General features: G+C 48.0%; 1 protein-coding gene and 1 non-coding gene across 2 annotated transcripts; both read left to right on the forward strand.

Moving 5' to 3' along the window:
• The first annotated feature begins 4,359 nt into the window (after positions 1-4,359).
• mrps21 (mitochondrial ribosomal protein S21) lies at positions 4,360-10,499 on the forward strand. The gene is made up of 2 exons (XM_063041756.1): positions 4,360-4,495; positions 7,884-10,499. Exons 1-2 carry the CDS (start codon positions 4,413-4,415, stop codon positions 8,062-8,064), a joined length of 264 nt encoding a protein of 87 aa, XP_062897826.1. The 5' UTR covers positions 4,360-4,412; the 3' UTR covers positions 8,065-10,499.
• A 7,949-nt stretch (positions 10,500-18,448) lies between these two features.
• On the forward strand, positions 18,449-18,520 carry trnam-cau (transfer RNA methionine (anticodon CAU)). The gene has a single exon. It is a non-coding gene; the product is annotated as a tRNA-Met (tRNA).
• Positions 18,521-19,461: the final 941 nt, after the last annotated feature.

Genomic DNA, 19,461 nt, shown 5'->3' on the forward strand with positions numbered 1-19,461 from the left:
ACATTGTTAAGCATCCTGCTGCTAACCCTGTATTCCACCTTCCAGTTCATCCTTCCACAGTCAATCACTCCACACTTTTCCCGACTGGCAAAACACGCTCTCTCATCCGGGCAGCGTCCTGCCTCCTCTGCGCCCTCGCTAAAGCTCCCACATACAGCCAGACTGAAGACAATAGTTCGAGTTCAAGTTTATTGCCATTCAACCGAACACCTATATACCACCAAATGAAACGCTGTTCCTCTGGGTCCAAGGTGCCAGACACTGCGTATATCACATACAGATAATTTAAAAGAATCTGTGGAATTCTCTGCCCAATGAAGCAGTGGAGGCTACCTCAGTGAATATATTTAAGGTGAGGTTGGGTAGATTTTTGCATGGTAGGGGAATTAAGGGTTATGGGGAAAAGGCAGGTAGGTGGAGATGAGTCCATGGTCAGATCAGCCATGATCTTATTGAACGGGCCAGACGGCCGACTCCTGCTCCTATTTCTTATCTTCTTGTTAATATTCTGCAGATTCCGGGTGGGGTCTAATCAGAGTTTTACTGAGCTGCTGCATTACCTCGAGCCTCTTGAACTCAGTCCCCCGACTAATGAAGGCCAACACACCATACACCTTCTAAACCACGCAATCACCTTGCACGACAACCCTGAGGGATCGATGGACGTGATCTCTGAGGCCCTTCTGTTCCTCCACACCGATAAGAACCCCGCTTCTGCCATTGAATTCCACCTTCCAATGGCCTTCGACCCGTGATGAGTTCAGGAGTGCGGGGGTGTCCGCGGACGTCTGCTTCCATTCCTAGTTCCCTCAGACCTGGACAACGTTCAGTCACGGGCTGACGAGCGGCAAGCAAGATTGAGGCCACAGGGGTGTCCAATGGGAGGAGATGAGCCATCTCCCCTCGATGTCCTGTGGTATTATCACCGCCCGGGAGTTACCACTGACTAGACGCTCAACAGGACCAGACAGGGAAACAGTGTGGCTTCAGGGGCTGGTGAGGAGCTGTGGTGAGTACCTCATCTCCCCAATCTCGTTCCCCACCCCACCCCTGTGACCACATGGGTTTCCTCCGAGTGCTCCGGTTTCCTCCCACTTTCCAAAGACGCTCACGGGAGGGGGAAGTTTAGGGAGAGTAAACACAAGCAGGCTTTTCCCCACTGAGGGTGGGTGAGAGTAGAACTTGAGGTCGTGGGTTAAGGGTGATGGGTGAAATGTTTAAGGGGAACATGAGGGGGTGGAACGAGCTGCCAGTGTAAGCGGTGGTTACGGGTTTAATTGCAACATCCAGGTGAAGTTTGGATAAATACGTGGAGGGGAGGGGTATGGTTCAGGCGCAGGTCGATGGGAGTAGACAGAATAACCGTTCAGCATAGACTAGTTGGGCCGAATGGCCTGTTTCTGTGCTCCATGAAGCATGGGTTTGTAGGTTAACGGGCCACGTGGTTGTAATTGGGCTCGATAGACCGGGAAGGGCTTGTTACTGTGTAGTATCTCTAAGTAAAGATAAAATCTGCAACACACAGGTCGGGAGTGTGTTGGAACACTCTCCACTTGCTCTGAAAGCCCTTGACACCACCCAGACGCTTCAGTGCCATACCATCCACTCCCCACCCTCCAGCAGTCACACGTGTGCACCGTCTACGAAATGCACAGAGGATACTCCTACAGTCCCTCCCGAACCCGGCGCCTCTCCCACGCAGCGGTTCTGAATTACAGCTGCCTCCCCGGCACAGCACCTTCCCTACACCCACCACCACGGTGCAATGTACCAGCTCGCCCCCGCCCCCTCACCTTCTCAACAATTACTCATGGGCAAAAAGTGCCGACTTTGGCAGCCACACCCAAATGCTGAGAGTTAATTTAAACAATGTAAGGGGAGGCGGAGGGCGGTAACTCCCCCTCTTCACTCAGAGGGCGGTGAGAGTGTGGAACGAGCCGCCGGTGCAAGTGGTGGATCCAGGTTCGGTTTCAACACCTAAGTGAGGTTTGGGCGGGTACGTGGATGGGAGGGGTTTGGAGGGCTACGGTCAAGATGCAGGTGGATGGGACTGGGCAGATTAATGGTTCAGCACGGACTAGACGGGCTGAGGGGCCTGTCTGTGACTCTCTGACTCAATCCTTTGTATGTGACAGGAATCGGAATCAGAATCGGTTTTAATATCACCAGCAGATGTCATGAAACTTGTTAACTTTACGGCAGCAGTACAATGCGATACATGGTAATAGAGAAAAAAAGCTGTGAATTACAGTAATATAATAGTATTAAATTATATATTACTATATAATAGTTATAATTAAACAGTTAAATTAAATAAGTAGTGCAAAATAGAAATGAAGAAGTAGTGAGGTGGTGTTCATGGGTTCAATATCCATTCAGAAAGCAGATGGCAGAGGGAAAGGAGTTATTCCTGAATCATTGAGTGTGTATCTTCAGGCTCCTGTACCTCCTCCCTGATGGTAACAATGAGAACAAGGTATTTCATGGTGATGGGGGTCCTTAATAATGGACGCTGCCTTTTTGAGACATCGCTCCTCGAAGATGTCCTGGGTACTATGGAGGCTGGTGCCCATGATGGAGCTGAGTATGTTCACAACTCTCTGCAGTTTACTTCCATCCTCCGTACTCCCCCACCCATCCCCGTACTAGACCATACCCCTCCCATCCATGGCCGCTCCTGTTATAGTCACAGAGCACTACAGTGCAGAAACAGGCCCTTCGGCCCATCTAGCCCATGCCAAGCTATTATTCTGCCTAGTCCCACTGACCCGCACCTTGAATTGTAAAATCTTCTCTTAAATCCTGCCGTTGAATCCGGGTCCACCGACAGCACGTTCCACACTCACAGGGAAGAAGTTCCCCCTGAAGTTCCCCTTAACTGTTTCACTTTTCACCTTTAACCCATGACATCTACTTCTCGTCTCACCCAATCTCAGTGGAAAAAGCCTGTTTGCTTAACCCCTCATCATTCTGTGATCCTCTGTCCAGGGAATGGAGACCGAACCTGTTCAACCTCTCCCCATGACTCCGCTCCCCGAGTCCCGGCAACGTCCTTATACAGTTCCTCCGCAACTCTTTTAGTCTTATTGATCAGAGGACCAAAAGACCAAATATGCAGAACACCCAACGGTGAGCTGCACCGGAAACCCATTCTTTTCCCATTTTCTACCCAAACGTCTTGGTAAATACTCCCTATGTGCATCAGATAGGGGCAGGGTGGACAATTTTCAAGATTCAGGATTGTTTAATGTCATTTCCTGTACACAAGCGTAAAAGTGAATGAAAAAAATTGTTACTCTGGACACGACGCAGCACAAATAAAAATACAATAAGATAAAAAATACACAATTATAATAAAAACACAATAAATATAATATAGCTGATATGCGTAGATTGATTGTGTCCATAAAGTGACGCTGGGCTGTACTTAATCTGACTGACAGGAAATAATAAAGTAGCGGTGGAGTTAGTGGGAGGAGGTGTTGATCAGCCTTACTGCTTGGGGAAAGTAACTGTTTTTGAGTCTGGTGGTCCTGGTGTGGATGCTATGTAGCCTCCTCCCTGATGGGAGTGGGGCAAACAGTCCATGAGCAGGGTGGACGGGATCCTTCATGATGTAACCGTATACACGTTAGCAACTATTTCTCCGGGGATCTCACACTAAATGGCAGCAACAAGGTGTCGTCAGAAACTAATGGTTAAGGTGGAAATAGGAAGAGCAGGGAAACTTCATTCGTCTCCAGATCAATTCAAAAGTCTTCCTTATCAATGAGAACCAGATTAAAAAAAAAGAACAAGAGAAAGAAACGTTCAGGTTACTTTTTGGACAGTTCTCAAATGAGAGAACTGTACTTTCATAGTCAGAATTCACAGCCACCAAACCACAAATTATAAGGCACTCACAAAAATTAAAGTAATTAAGTCTAATGTGACGCTCATATTGTGAAAAACTGCATGATTGAAATGTCAGTTATGTAAACATGTAATTATTAATCAATTAGTCCTTAGTCATACAACACTACAGCATATAAACAGGCCTTTTGGTCCATCTAGTCCATGCCGAACCATTAATCTGCCGAGTCCCAACGACCTGCTCCCGGACCAAGTCCCTCTATACCTCTCCCATCTAAGTACTTATCCAAATTTCTCTTAAATGTTGAAATCGACCCCACATCCACCATTGCGCTGGCAGCTAATTATTAATTATTATTCATTATTAATTGATTAATTGGAAATATCAAGTAAAATATAAATAATTATACGCCCACAAATCGATTTTATTGAGAGGGTTAAGCGATTGTTGTCAGATTGCAGCCACTGGGAAGTGTCGGAGCGGGGGGAACCTTTATTTCCGGGTCGGGTTGAGTGGCCGGACGTTTGGGAGCGACGGACCGGCCTAGCTCTCCGCCGGGATGGCGGCACACGCCCGGTTCGTGTCGCGGACGGTAATGGTTCGAGGCGGGGACGTGGAGGCGGCCTACCGGACACTAACCCGGTGAGGGAGGAGGTCCAGCGGTCATGACGGGGTGGGGGGTCCGAGGGCAGCGGGAGGGAGCGCCCTGCCGAGGGTTGAGGGGAATGGTGGCGGCGCCGGCGGCGGTTCCCCTCGCCACCCATTTCATCTCACGAAGGGCGACGCTTTCCAGCGCCAGCCGCCTTGGTTCAATTCCCGCTGATGTCCGCAGTGAATTTGTACGATCTCCCCTTGACCGTGTGGGTTTCCCCCCACAGTCCAAAGTGGTACGGGTTAGGGTTAGTGTGGACGGCTGAACCGTGGCGACAATTGCGGGCCGTCCCCACCACGTCCTCGGACTGTCTGAATGACACTTTGAGGAACCCACACATTTCACAGTACGTTTCTGTATACACGTGACAGATAATGTTTACTCCCCACCACATACAACCCTGAGATTCTTTCTCTGTGGGCCTACTTAGCAAATCTATAGAACAGTAACTGTAAATTGTAAAAATGTTCAAATGAATAAATAAGGAGCATGAAATAACAATAAAACAAGAGTCCTTGAGTGAGTGTAGTTATCCCCCGTGTTCAAGAGACTGATGTTTGAGGGGTAGTAACTGTTTTTGAACCTGGTGGTGATGTGAGTCCTCAGGCTCCTGTACCTTCTGCCTGATGGCAGCATTGAGAAAAGAGCATACACTCACAACACGCTGGAGGAACTCAGCATGTTGAGAGTGTTGCTTTGACCCCAGCATCTGCAGATTATTTTGTGTTTGAGTAAAGAGCATGGCCTGGGTGGTGAGGATCTTTGATGATGGATGCTGCTTTTCTATGGCAGTGTTTCATGTAGATCTGCTCAATGCTTGGGAAGCTGAATCAACTATTTTTGTAGGATTTTCCGTTCAAAGGCATTAGTATTCCCTTAACAGGCCGTAATGTCAGTCAGCACACTTTCCACCACACATCTATAGAAGTTTGCCAAAGTTTTTAATTACATGCTGGATCTCTGCAGACTCCTGAGGAAGTTGAGGCACTGTTGTGCTTTCTTCGCAATTTGTATGATGGGTCCAGTTTAGGTCCTCAAGATAGAGACACCAGGAATTTAAAGTTACTGACCCTCTCCACCAATGATTCTCTGATGATTACTGGCTCATGGACTTCTGGTTTCCCTCTCCTGAAGTCTACAATCAGTTCCTTGGTCTTACTGATATTAAGTGAAAGGTTGTTGTTATTACACCACTCAGCTAAGTTTTCATTCTCCCTCCTGTATGCTGATTCATCACCACCTTTGACACAGCCCACAACAGTGATGTCAACAGCAAACCTGTATATGGTGTTGGAGCTGAACTTAGCCACACAGTCATAGGTGTAAAGTGAGTAGAGCGGGGGGGCTAAGCACACAACCCTGTGGTGCTCCTGAGCTGATGGAGATTGTGGAGGAGATGTTTTTGCCAATCTGAACTGACTGGGATCTACAAGTGAGGAAATCCAGGATCCAATTGCACTGGGGGTGTTGAGGCCCAGGTCATGGAGTTTACTGATTAGTTTTGAGGGGATCGTGGTATTAAATGCTGAGCTGCTGTCGATAAAGAGCATCTTTACTGTCCAGATGTTCCAGGTTTGAGTGAAGAGCCAATCAGGTAGCATCTGATGTAGACCTGTTGCTTCAGTAGGCGAATTGGAGCGGATCCAAGTCACCACTCAGTCAGGAGCTGATATGCTTCAACACCAGCCTCTCAAAACTCCATCACTGTGGTTGTAAGCGCCACTGGGTGATAATCATTTAGACAGGTTACCACGCTCTTCTTGGGCACCAGGATGATTAAAGCCTGCTTGAAGCAGGTGGGTACGACACACTGCCGGAATGAGAGGTTGAGGATATCCGTGAATACTCCAGGCAGCTGGATAGCACAGATCTTAAGTACTTGGCCAGGTACTCCAATCTTGTGCTGGATGGAGGCTGGGGGGGGTGGTTGCTGGAAGAAGAGATAGTACCCAAGGTGGGTGGGCTGAGACGCTTCCACAACTCTGCTGTTTCTGGCAGTCTCAGGCAAAGCAGTTGCTGTGATGTATCCAGATAGGAAGCTTTCTACGTGGACCTTGATGAATAGCCCCGCACCTGCTTCTGTTTATGTCTTTATTGATCTTCTATTCCCCCCTCCCTCACCTCTTTCTTGGAAAACGGGCTGGAATATTTGGAAGGTTGTTGGGACTGTGTATGGGATGAGGGATTACAAACGGGGAAGACCTGGGCCAATGTGCTATTGGAAATGGTTTACTATTGTCACATGTACCAGGGCGCAGGGAAAGACTGTTCATACAGGTGAAATTTTTGTAAACATTAATTAGTTTTGTCACACGTACAATGAAACAGGGTGAAACCGTTTTGCCTCAACGACTGGCACAGTCCGAGGGTGGGGTGGGGGCAGCCCATGAGTGTCGCCACACTTCTGGCACCAACATAGCGTGCCCACAACTCACTGACCCTAATCTGAACGTCATTGGAATGTGGGAGGAGACCACCTCGGTCACAGGGAGAACATGCAAACTCCTCATAGACAGCATTGGGAATTAGAAACATAGAAAATAGGTGCGGGAGTAGGCCATTCGGCCCTTCGAGCCTGCACCGCCATTTATTATGATCATGGCTGATCATCCAACTCAGAACCCCGCCCCAGCCTTCCCTCCATACCCCCTGATCCCTGTAGCCACAAGGGCCATATCTAACTCCCTCTTAAATATAGCCAATGAACCGGCCTCAACTGTTTCCTGTGGCAGAGAATTCCACAGATTCACCACTCTCTGTGTGAAGAAGTTTTTCCTCATCTCGGTCCTAAAAGGCTTCCCCTTTATCCTCAAACTGTGACCCCTCGTTCTGGACTTCCCCAACATCGGGAACAATCTTCCCGCATCTAGCCTGTCCAATCCCTTTAGGATCTTATACGTTTCAATCAGATCCCCCCTCAATCTTCTAAATTCCAACGAGTACAAGCCCAGTTCATCCAGTCTTTCTTCATATGAAAGACCTGCCATCCCAGGAATCAATCTGGTGAACCTTCTTTGTACTCCCTCTATGGCAAAGATGTCTTTCCTCAGATTAGGGGACCAAAACTGCACACAATACTCCAGGTGTGGTCTCACCAAGGCCTTGTACAACTGCAGTAGTACCTCCCTGCTCCTGTACTCGAATCCTCTCGCTATAAATGCCAGCATACCGTTCGCCTTTTTCACCGCCTTTGATAGTCACTGGTACTGTAAAGCGTTCTGCTACCATGGCATCCTACAGTGAGAACAAGGGAGTGCAGAATAAAGTGTAACGGTCTCTGTTCTGTGGATGTTTGATGGATTGAGACCTGGTGTAGAAGGTAACAGAGAGTGCTGGAGTGAATTGCCATTGCCCTGACACGCTGCTTCCTTCCCCCAGGATCCTGACCACAGATGGGGTCATAGAGGATGCCAAGCGAAGGCGCTACTACGAGAAGCCGTGCCGGAAGCGCATCCGGGAGAATTACGAGAACTGCCGCAGGATCTACAATGCGGAGATGGCCCGGAAGCTGGCCTTCCTGATGAAGGCCAATCGGCAGGACCCCTGGCTGGGCTGCTAAAAGCACCCTTCTCCCGTCCCGTCGGTGAAGCTGACGGGTGGGGAACTGACAGGTTACGGGTCTGGACTCAGCAGTGAGGTGAAGCAGGCAAGGGCTGTCTGGGTATCGCCTAATGTTAGGCACCGGACTCTCAGCCCAGCTGGAAGTCTGGACTGAAACAGGATTGTGATTCTCAATAAACAGAACTGGATTCAACAAACCAAACATTTGTTTTACTTTAGCACCTGTAACCTCCAGTCACTCAATCTTTAACTGCCTCCAGCCCCTATACTCCTTGCTGTATCTCTGGGACCCTCTCACACTCCTACTCTTCCTGTGATCCTCCAACTCATCAAAAAATTCTTGTGCTCCTCTAGTCCTGCCCTTTCTATTGTCTCCTGGATCCTATCTCCCCCCCCACCCCGGTAATCTCCTCTGCCCCTCTTTTCTCCTGAAAAAAACGACTGCCTGTTCTGAACTTTTAGAGACCTATCCTAACACCTCCATAACTATCCCTGCAAGATTTTTCTCTCTATATAGCGTGGCTGTATTTTAGTGATACCTTGTATATGCTTGCTCGCTTGTATGTGCTAGGCCTCTGGCCCCGGTGTCACTTGTTTATAGCCCGTCAGCCGGTGTGTTCCGCCGGGCTGGTGTGGCTTGGTGTCCAGGCTGGGGTTGGTGCTGCCCCCCAGTGTTTGCTCAGCAGAAGACAAGTTCTGTTGTGGTTGGCTGCTGATCTCAGCGGCGTTGTTTGGCTCGAGTTCGGACTCTTATCGCTTGGCTGTATCTTCCTATCTTATACGAGCTCTGTGTTTTGCACCTTGGGCCTGGAGTAACGCAGTTTCATTTGTCTGTTTTCATGAGTATTCGTGTATGGCTGAATGTAGGCAAAATGAGTCAGGAATAGATGACATTGAGAGAGTTGTCAGGGGCCCCGCAGATATGAATGTAACAGGCCAAGGAACTCAGGTGCAGACACTGGTTATTGTGTGCTACTCGATATGGGGGGGGGAGTCAATCCTGGCATTGAAAAGGAATTGTTTACACTTTAAAGCTTTAAAAAAAGACAATGCACATTATTGAATAATCCGCAGTACAAGATGTTCAAAGTAAAATTTATTATCAGAGTGCATACATGTCACCACATACAACACTGGGATTCTTTTTCTGCGGGCATACTTTGCAAATCTATAGAACGGTAACTGTAAACAGGATCTGTAAACTGTAAACAAACTGCAAATGCCAATAATAAATAAATAGCAATAAATAACGAGCATGAAGTGACAAGATAAGAGAGTCTGTGAGGGAGTGTAGTTATCCCCTTTTGTTCAAGAGCCTGATGGTTGAGGGGTGGAAATTGTTCCTGAACCTGGTGGTGTGAGTCCTGAGGCTCCTGTACCTTCTACCTGATGGCAGCAGTGAGAAAAGAGCATGGCCTGAGTGCCAAGGATCTTTGATGATGGATGTTGCTTTTCTACAGCAACGGTTCATGTAGATGATCAAGTTGAATTGTCGTTCAGCTGCACATAGATACCCATGGAAACAGCCAAGGTGCAAAACACAGTACCAACAGTCATACGCAGGCCAAGGTACATATAACACGTACTGTACAAAATACTTTATACTTTATTGTCGCCAAACAATCGATACTAGAACATACAATCATCACAGCGATATTTGATTCTGCGCTTTCCGCTCCCTTGATTACAAATATTAAATATAGTGAAAATTAGTAAATATTAAAAATTTAAATTATAAATCATAAATGGAAAGTAAGGTAGTGCAAAAAAAAACTGAGAGGCAGGTCTGGATATTCGGAGGGTACGGCCCAGATCCGGGTCAAGATCCATTCATCAGTCTTATCACAGTTGGAAAGAAGCTGTTCCCAAATCTGGCCGTACGAGTCTTCAAGCTCCTGAGCCTTAAAAATAGTAGTAAACATAGCAGTTAAATAGACATGTATTAAATTTTGTAAAAATATTCGCTGAAAGTGAACAATTCCAAGTGATACTTGAGCTCTGTGTGAGCATGCAGCATGTAAAGTGTCTGTACAAGTCAAGTGCTGTAGGTTTGTTGGTGTATTCTTGCACCATAGGTTTGTTAATAGCCTCTGGATTCTTTCTTAGCCTGAGGCACTAATGGCATGAGAACAAAAGACCACAGTGTTTATCTCTCCCTGTGCTTGTGGATTGAACCCCTTCTTATTGAGGTACCTTTTGCTCGGCTCTTGGGACTTCACCTAGACTGGGGATCATGATCAATAGATGCCTAGGATGGACCCAGGGTGATATCACGAGTTGGAATTCGGAGCTGTCCCGACAGCGGTGACAGTCAAGTGGCAGCTGAGAATTGTGAGCCCTGAAATCTTTGTGGCAATGTTTGTAATTTTATGATGTATTAGTGTGGTTTATTTGTGCTTTCTATTTTTATGATAATAAATTAGACTTAAGTTACTTTGTTGTGCTTGTACGCGTATTGCCACATTCCCTGGACGCTCGAATTGGTTTGGATCTGATCAACCCTGCCCATTACACACCCAAGCAGGTAGCTCAAGTCCCTGAGTGTCAGATCCTGTACAGTGACGGTGCACAGATGTTATCGCAGCGGTCCGATCATCACGCGCCCGTGCAGCTGCAGATGACGCAATGCAGCTTGTCTTCCATCGAGCGAACGCTGGAGAGCAGCACCGAAGGTGGGGGGCCAGCCCCAACTCAGCATGGAGTCCAGTGCACCCGCCGTGCGTGTGCTCTCCCAGACCGCCTTCGGCACCTCTTCCCTGGGCAGCTACAACACTTCTCGCGAAGGTCAGTCCTGGCCACACTTTGTATGGCCAATGTTTTATAAATAATATACAGAAGTATGGGGAGAGAGCACAGAATTCAAGAAAATATTAGTAGGAACAGGCCATTCAGCCCTTAAAATCTGTTTCAACATTTGACCTGGTCTTGGCTGATCTGCTCAATTCTCTAAGATTTCAAATATTTAGAGTCCTAGAACTCTACAGCACTGAAACAGGCCCTTTGGCCCATCTAGGTTATACCAAACTATTATTCTGACTAGTCCTATTGACCTGCATACCCCTCCCATCCATGTACCTATCCAAAGGGTTATCTTAAGGGTTGAAATCAAACCCACGTTCACCACTTCCACTGGCAGCTCGTTCCACACTTTCACCACTCTCTGAGTGAAGAAATTCCCCCCTCATGTTCCCCTTAAACATTTTACTTTTCGCCCTTAAAAACGTAACCTCTAGTTCTAGTCTTTCCCAACCTTGGTGGGAAAGAGTAAACAGTCAACATTTTGGGCCAAGACCCTTCGTCTGTCCCGAAACCTTGACTCCTTTTTCTTCTCCAGAGATGCTGCCTGACTTGCTGAGTTCATTTTGAGTGTGTTGCTTTGATTTCCAGCATCTGCAGACTCCCTCTTGTTTGCTCCTCAGCCACTTTGTGTGTGTTTTCTCGTAAATTTATCTACCTGTTTAAATTCCCCAGTAATTCGGTCTACCCTACGCTCTGGAGTAGAGATTCATCTCTCTGCGAGATGTTGTTTCAACACAAATGACCCCCCCCCCCCAGTCTTGTAACTATGCTCCTTTATTCAAGGTCCTCTCACCATTGGAAACAACCCCACATTGTGCCTACCTCCTTGGGATCCGAGATGTTTCAGTAAGATCACCCCTCGTTCTTCTGAACTCGAAAGATTACCTCCAAACGATAGCAGTCTACAGATCAATGTACCTCTGGAGTATTGTGAGGATAGTTGTAGTAAGGCAAGGGTTAAAGACAACATCCTGGCGAGGATGACTGCAGGGGTGTGTAATCAAACCTAGACATGGGAGACTTTTTGAAGTGAGGCCTTTGGAGCCAACCTTGCTTACAGCAGACGTGAGAATAACTGTGGCTGTGTGATCAACCTCGAGGACTAGAGGAACACAGTACGGGGTGCTGGACACAGACGAGATAGGAGTAACTGAAGAATGTGAAACACACACAATTAAGGGACAATTCCTTTACTAACTTAAAAATATCATCGACTGTCAGCTTGTAGTTTCTATTGGCTTTACACCGCTATTGTGATTGGCAACTGATCTTGCAAGTAAGGAGTTCAAAAATACACAAATCACCAAATGGTCAATATCCGTAAGTGACAGTTCAATTCTGTATGGAAATAGTTCACTGTCCTGTCTTCAGAGCAGTATACCAACAGAGGCTATCTATTCTCCTTGTGCACAAGTAAAATATGTTGTAAGAGGGCGGGTGTTCCAGTCTCAGTTATTTTGATCTATTATGGATGGTGACAGTTGCATACAGTTCTGATCACCTCATGTCGAGGCTTTGGAGAGGCTGCAGGAAAGCTTTCCCAGGATGCTGCCTGGATTAGGGAGCAGGAGAGGCTGCGTAAGCTTGGGTTGTTTTCTCTGGAGTGGTGGAAGCTGAAGGGAGATCTGACAGAGTTTTATATGATCCCTAGAGGCAGAGATAGAGTAGACAGACAGTATCTTTTCCCCAAGGTTCAAATGACTAACGCAAAGGCATGTATTTAAGGTGGTGGGTGGGGGGTAATTTAAAGGAGTTGTGAGAGGCAAATGCTTTTACACAGAGTGGTTGGTGCCTGGAATATACTGTCTGGGTGTTGGCAGAGGCAGAAACACTAGGGACATGAATGAGGACAATGGACATTGTGTAGGCAGAGGGGATTCGTTTGATCACTTATTTATTTGGTATGGCACCACATTGTGGGCAGAAGGGCCTATTTCTCTGTTTTAGGATCTAATTCCTTTAGCTGTTCATGAAAGAACAGTGTTTTAATTCTAGAAATTAGCCCAGGTGTATCCTACTAACAGTTATCACCGCTGCAATCGAACTAATTATATCTGTAGTGCCCTGATTCGGTCCTACTGTATTTCTAAACTCTATCCGTGTATATTAATAAATTAATAACTCTATCCGTGTAAATTCACTACTGCGAAGCCTCTTCCGGTGATGCCTACACCGAAGAAGCTTAGATCCTCTCTTCGACGGGAGTTCAGTGAAACCATCTCTCACTGCTCCCCATCTGTAATTTCTTCGGCTCTTCAACTTTTCGACCACACTTTGACTCAGACTCGCTATCACAGCCATATATCCTTTCTTGGAACGTGCCTCCGTCGCCAACTTACTCCAGTTGGCTTTAGGATTCGTTTCCAAGCCTCTCAATTTGGACCTTCTGAGGATCCCAGGTACTCACATTTTATTGACTCTGCCTCTCGCCGCTTCTCCCGTCAAGCTCTGAAAGCGACTCTCTCCGCCATGAGGAGGTACTTGATGTCCCTATCCCAGACCCTTCCACACCTTCGGGACACTTTCTTCGCCGTCTGTAATGGTCCTACCCGTTACTTCATCCTCCGTCGGATTCACACCTGCAATCGCCGTTTTTTTGACTTTGTCATAGAAACATAGAATCATAGAAAATAGGTGCAGGAGTAGGCCATTCAGCCCTTCGAGCCTGCACCGCCATTTATTATGATCATGGCTGATCATCCAACTCAGAACCCCACCCCAGCCTTCCCTCCATACCCCCTGACCCCCGTAGCCACAAGGGCCATATCTAACTCCCTCTTAAATATAGCCAATGAAGTGGCCTCAACTGTTTCCTGTGGCAGAGAATTCCACAGATTCACCACTCTCTGTGTGAAGAAGTTTTTCCTAATCTCGGTCCTAAAAGGCTTCCCCTTTATCCTCAAACTGTGGCCCCTCGTTCTGGACTTCCCCAACTTCGGGAACAATCTTCCTGCATCTAGCCTGTCCAATCCCTTTAGGATTTTATACGTTTCAATCCGATCCCCCCTCAACCTTCTAAATTCCAACGAGTACAAGCCCAGTTCATCCAGTCTTTCTTCATATGAAAGTCCTGCCATCCCAGAATCAAACTAGTGAACCTTCTTTGTACTCCCTCTATGGCAAGGATGTCTTTCCTCAGATTAGGGGACCAAAACTGCACACAATACTCCAGGTGTGGTCTCACCAAGGCCTTGTACAACTGCAGTAGTACCTCCCTGCTCCTGTACTCGAATCCTCTCGCTATAAATGCCAGCATACCATTCGCCTTTTTCACCGCCTGCTGTACCTGCACGCCCACTTTCAATGACTGGTGTATAATGACACCCAGGTCTCGTTGCACCTCCCCTTTTCCTAATCGGCCACCATTCAGATAATAATCTGTTTTCCTATTTTTGCCACCAAAGTGGATAACTTCACATTTATCCACATTAAATTGCATCTGCCATGAATTTGCCCACTCACCCAACCTATCCAAGTCACCCTGCATCCTCTTAGCATCCTCCTCACTGCTAACACTGCCACCCAGCTTTGTGCCATCCGCAAACTTGGAGATGCTGCATTTAATTCCCTCATCCAAGTCATTAATATATATTGTAAACAACTGGGGTCCCAGCACTGAGCCTTGCGGTACCCCACTAGTCACTGTCTGCCATTCTGAAAAGGTCCCGTTTATTCCCACTCTTTGCTTCCTGTCTGCTAACCAATTCTCCACCCACACCAATACCTTACCCCCAATACCGTGTGCTTTAAGTTTGCACACTAATCTCCTGTGTGGGACCTTGTCAAAAGCCTTTTGAAAATCCAAATATACCACAACCACTGGTTCTCCCCTATCCACTCTACTAGTTACATCCTCAAAAAATTCTATGAGATTCGTCAGACATGATTTTCCTTTCACAAATCCATGCTGACTTTGTCCGATCATTTCACCGCTTTCCAAATGTGCTGTTATCACATCCTTGATAACTGACTCCAGCAGTTTCCGCACCACCGACGTTAGGCTAACCGGTCTATAATTCCCCATGTTAGGCAAAGATCGCAAGATCCAACATCTACGGACTCCAGAGCCTGCTGGCCATGAAACTAGCAGGCATGAACTTCAGATTGCCTCTGCCATTGATCTCGCCGGCTCCAACACCTTAGGGCATATTCAAAACCCGGACTCCAGCAACGACCATGGACACATTCACAGCGATTGCACAACCACCAACTGCGACTCCAGCCTTGAACACCAGGCCGGGTCTTTATGTGCTGCTATTGTGACTCCCGTCTCCCCTTCCCCCACCAATACTCTGCAATCCCGTCTCCTTCAGATCCCATCTTCAGCTCCTGGGTCCTCAGAGGCTCCATCTTCCTCTCACCCCAACCCTCCCCTCTCCACTGACACCCCCAGCCTCCCCCCTCCCCCCTCTGATCCCAGCTGTCATCCGTGCCGGGTCTTTACCATCCCCTCCGACCTTCAACTGTCGGAGGCAGAGCGCTCTGTCCTCAGTAAGGGCCTCACCTTTGTCCCCCTTTGCCCACACCTCAGCAAGTTCCGTGTTCGCCACGATGCGGAACTTTTCTTCCGCCGTCTCCGTCTCCGAGCCTACTTCTTCGGCAAGGACTCTTCCACCCCCACCGATGACCCCTTCTCCCGTCTTCACCCTTTCTCTTCTTCATGGACACCCCGCTCTGGTCTTCTGCCTGCTCTGGATCTCTTTATCGCTAATTGCCGACGGGACATCAACCGTCTCGACTTCACCGCACCTTGTCCCCATTCCAACCTCACTCCTTCCGAACGCTCTGCTCTCCACTCCCTCCGCACTAATCCTAACCTTATTATTATTAAACCCGCCGATAAGGGGGGTGCTGTTGTAGTCTGGCGTACTGACCTCTACCTTGCCGAGGCACAGCGACAACTCGCGGATACCTCCTCTTATTTACCCCTCGATCGTGACCCCACTAAGGAGCACCAGGCCATTGTCTCCCACACCATCACCGACTTTATCCGCTCAAGGGATCTCCCATCCACTGCTACCAACCTTATAGCTCCCACACCCCGCACTTCCCGTTTCTACCTCCTACCCAAGATCCACAAACCTGCCTGTCCAGGCAGGCCCATTGTCTCAGCTTGCTCCTGCCCCACCGAACTCGTTTCTGCATACCTCGACACGGTTTTATCCCCCCTTGTTCAATCCCTTCCTATCTATGTTCGTGACACTTCTCACGCTCTTAAACTTTTCGATGATTTTAAGTTCCCTGGCCCCCACCGCTTTATTTTCACCATGGATGTCCAGTCCCTATATACTTCCATCCCCCATCAGGAAGGTCTCAAAGCTCAACGCTTCTTTTTGGATTCCAGACCTAATCAGTTCCCCTCTACCACCACTCTGCTCCGTCTAGCGGAATTAGTCCTTACTCTTAATAATTTCTCCTTTTGCTCCTCCCATTTCCTCCAAACTAAAGGTGTAGCTATGGGCACCCGTATGGGTCCTAGCTATGCCTGCCTTTTTGTTGGGTTTGTGGAACAATCTATGTTCTGTGCCTATTCTGGTATCTGTCCCCCACTTTTCCTTCGCTACATCGACGACTGCATTGGCGCTGCTTCCTGCACGCATGCAGAACTCGTTGACTTTATTAACTTTGCCTCCAACTTTCACCCTGCCCTCAAGTTTACCTGGTCCATTTCCGACACCTCCCTCCCCTTTCTAGATCTTTCTGTCTCTGTCTCTGGAGACAGCTTATCCACTGATGTCTACTATAAGCCTACTGACTCTCACAGCTATCTGGACTATTCCTCTTCTCACCCTGTCTCTTGCAAAAACGCCATCCCCTTCTCGCAATTCCTCCGTCTCCGCCACATCTGCTCTCAGGATGAGGCTTTTCATTCTAGGACGAGGGAGATGTCTTCCTTTTTTAAAGAAAGGGGCTTCCCTTCCTCCACTATCAACTCTGCTCTTAAACGCATCTCCCCCATTTCACGTACATCTGCTCTCACTCCATCCTCCCGCCACCCCACTAGGAATAGAGTTCCCCCGGTCCTCACCTACCACCCCACCAACCTCCGGGTCCAACATATTATTCTCCGTAACTTCTGCCACCTCCAACGGGATCCCACCACTAATCACATCTTTCCCTCCCCCCCCCCGCATTCCGCAGGGATCGCTCCCTATGCAAATCCCTTGTCCATTCGTCCCCCCCATCTCTCCCCACTGATCTCCCTCCTGGCATTTATCCGTGTAAGCGGAACAAGTGCTACACATGCCCTTACACTTCCTCCGTTACCACCATTCAGGGCCCCAAACAGTCCTTCCAGGTGAGGCAACACTTCACCTGTGAGTCGACTGGGGTGATATACTGCGTCCGGTGCTCCCGATGTGGCCTTTTATATATTGGTGAGACCCGACGCAGACTGGGAGACCGCTTTGCTGAACATCTACGCTCTGTCCGCCAGAGAAAGCAGGATCTCCCAGTGGCCACATATTTTAATTCCACATCCCATTCCCATTCTGACATGTCTATCCACGGCCTCCTCTACTGTAAAGATGAAGCCACACTCAGGTTGGAGGAACAACACCTTATATTCTGTCTGGGTAGCCTCCAACCTGATGGCATGAACATTGACTTCTCTAACTTCCGCTAGGCCCCACCTCCCCCTCGTACCCCATCTGTTACTTATTTTTATGCACAGATTCTTTCTCTCACTCTCCTTTTTCTCCCTCTGTCCCTCTGAATATACCCCTTGCCCATCCTCTGGGTCACCCCCCCCCCTGTCTTTCTTCCCGGACCTCCTGTCCCATGATCCTCTCGTATCCCCTTTTGCCTATCACCTGTCCAGCTCTTGGCTCCATCCCTCCCCCTCCTGTCTTCTCCTATCATTTTGCATCTCCCCCTCCCCCTCCCCCTCCAACTTTCAAATCCCTTACTCACTCTTCCTTCAGTTAGTCCTGACGAAGGGTCTCGGCCTGAAACGTCGACTGCGCCTCTTCCTATAGATGCTGCCTGGCCTGCTGCGTTCACCAGCAACTTTGATGTATGTTGCTTGAATTTCCAGCATCTGCAGAATTCCTGTTGTTTCCGTGTATATTAGTTAATTTTAAAGCAGCGATTGGAACAGGCCTTTCCAGCCCTTGGAGCCCAGCAACCCAGCTATTTAACCCTAAACTAATCATTTTTTTACCCTAACCTAGTCATAGGCCAATTAACCTGCTAATCGATTTGTACTAACAAGCGCACCCAGAGGAAACACACGCGTTTGTGGGGAGGACGTACAGACTCCTTCCAGTCAGGGGAGGCCGGAATTGAGCTCCAGTGCCTCAGCTTATGTGACTGCGGGGTCACTGGTCTAGGGAATGGGGGATGTGGGGACTGGAGAATGGGGAATGAAGACGAATGGGCTGCGAGGAAAGGTGGACGGAGAATCTGCCCCAACAACCTAGGCCTAGCGGTTGCTAGGAGAAACGCGGAAACGTCAGAAGCGCGACCCGACCTCCAATGCGTCGCCGCGTAATTGACGTGGCCGGCCCGAGCAACCAATACACTACACCTACCTGGGTGACGTCTCTATTTCAGTAACAATGCGCGGGGTAGTTTGCCGTGGGAGCAGAGTGGCGCAGCGGAAGCGTGCTGGGCCCATAACCCAGAGGTCGATGGATCGAAACCATCCTCTGCTACGTTTTGTTTTAATCCGCGGCTTTAAAAATTTATTTTACTCTGCGGCGTTAAAGATTAAAATTTCAGGCCAATTTAAGGCAATTTTCAGATTTTCTTTGATATGCATAAAGGATATTATCTGAAGCTGGCAAATATTATTACAGGTTTAGGATGAAAGTAATAGAAGTACTATAAAATAAATTATATTTTTATTAAATTTTTGTGGTAACATTTTGTTTTATGTGCTGTGTATGATGTATGATTTGTGGGTGCACCGGGTGAACGTTTGGTTCCTTTGGTTGACAATAAACTTGAGCTTGAAGTATTGAAGGAGGAAACTCCCTTCACTCCGGGCGTGGACCGAGCCGTCAGCGGAAGTGCTGGATGTGGTTTCAACTGTAACATTTATGGGAGATTTGGGTAAGATGGGGTGTGGAAGCCTTTGGCCCACTTGCAGATAAAGCTGGGTGGCAGTGTGAAATGTGAGGAGGATGTTATGAGAGTGCAGGGTGACTTGGACAGGCTGGGTGAGTTGGCAGATGCAGTTTAATGTGGATAAATGTGAGGTTATCCACTTTGGTGGTAAGAACAGGAAGGCAGATTATTATCTAAGTGGAGTCAAGTTAGGAAAAGGGGAAATACAACGAGATCTAGGTGTTCTTGTACATCAGTCACTGAAAGCAAGCATGCAAGTACAGCAGGCAGTGAAGAAAGCTAATGGCACGCTGGCCTTCATAACAAGGGGAATTGAGTATAGGAGCAAAGAGGTCCATCTCCAGCTGTACAGAGCCCTGGTGAGACCACACCTGGAGTACTGTGTGCAGTTTTGTTCTCCAAATTTGAGGAAGGACATTCTTGCTATTGAGGGAGTGCATCGTAGGTTCACAAGGTTAATTCCCGGGATGGCGGGACTGTCGTATGTCAAAAGATTGGAGCGACTGGGCTTGTATACTCTGGAGTT

This window comes from Mobula hypostoma, chromosome 2 (genome assembly GCF_963921235.1).
Source record: "Mobula hypostoma chromosome 2, sMobHyp1.1, whole genome shotgun sequence".
NCBI lineage: Eukaryota > Metazoa > Chordata > Chondrichthyes > Myliobatiformes > Myliobatidae > Mobula > Mobula hypostoma.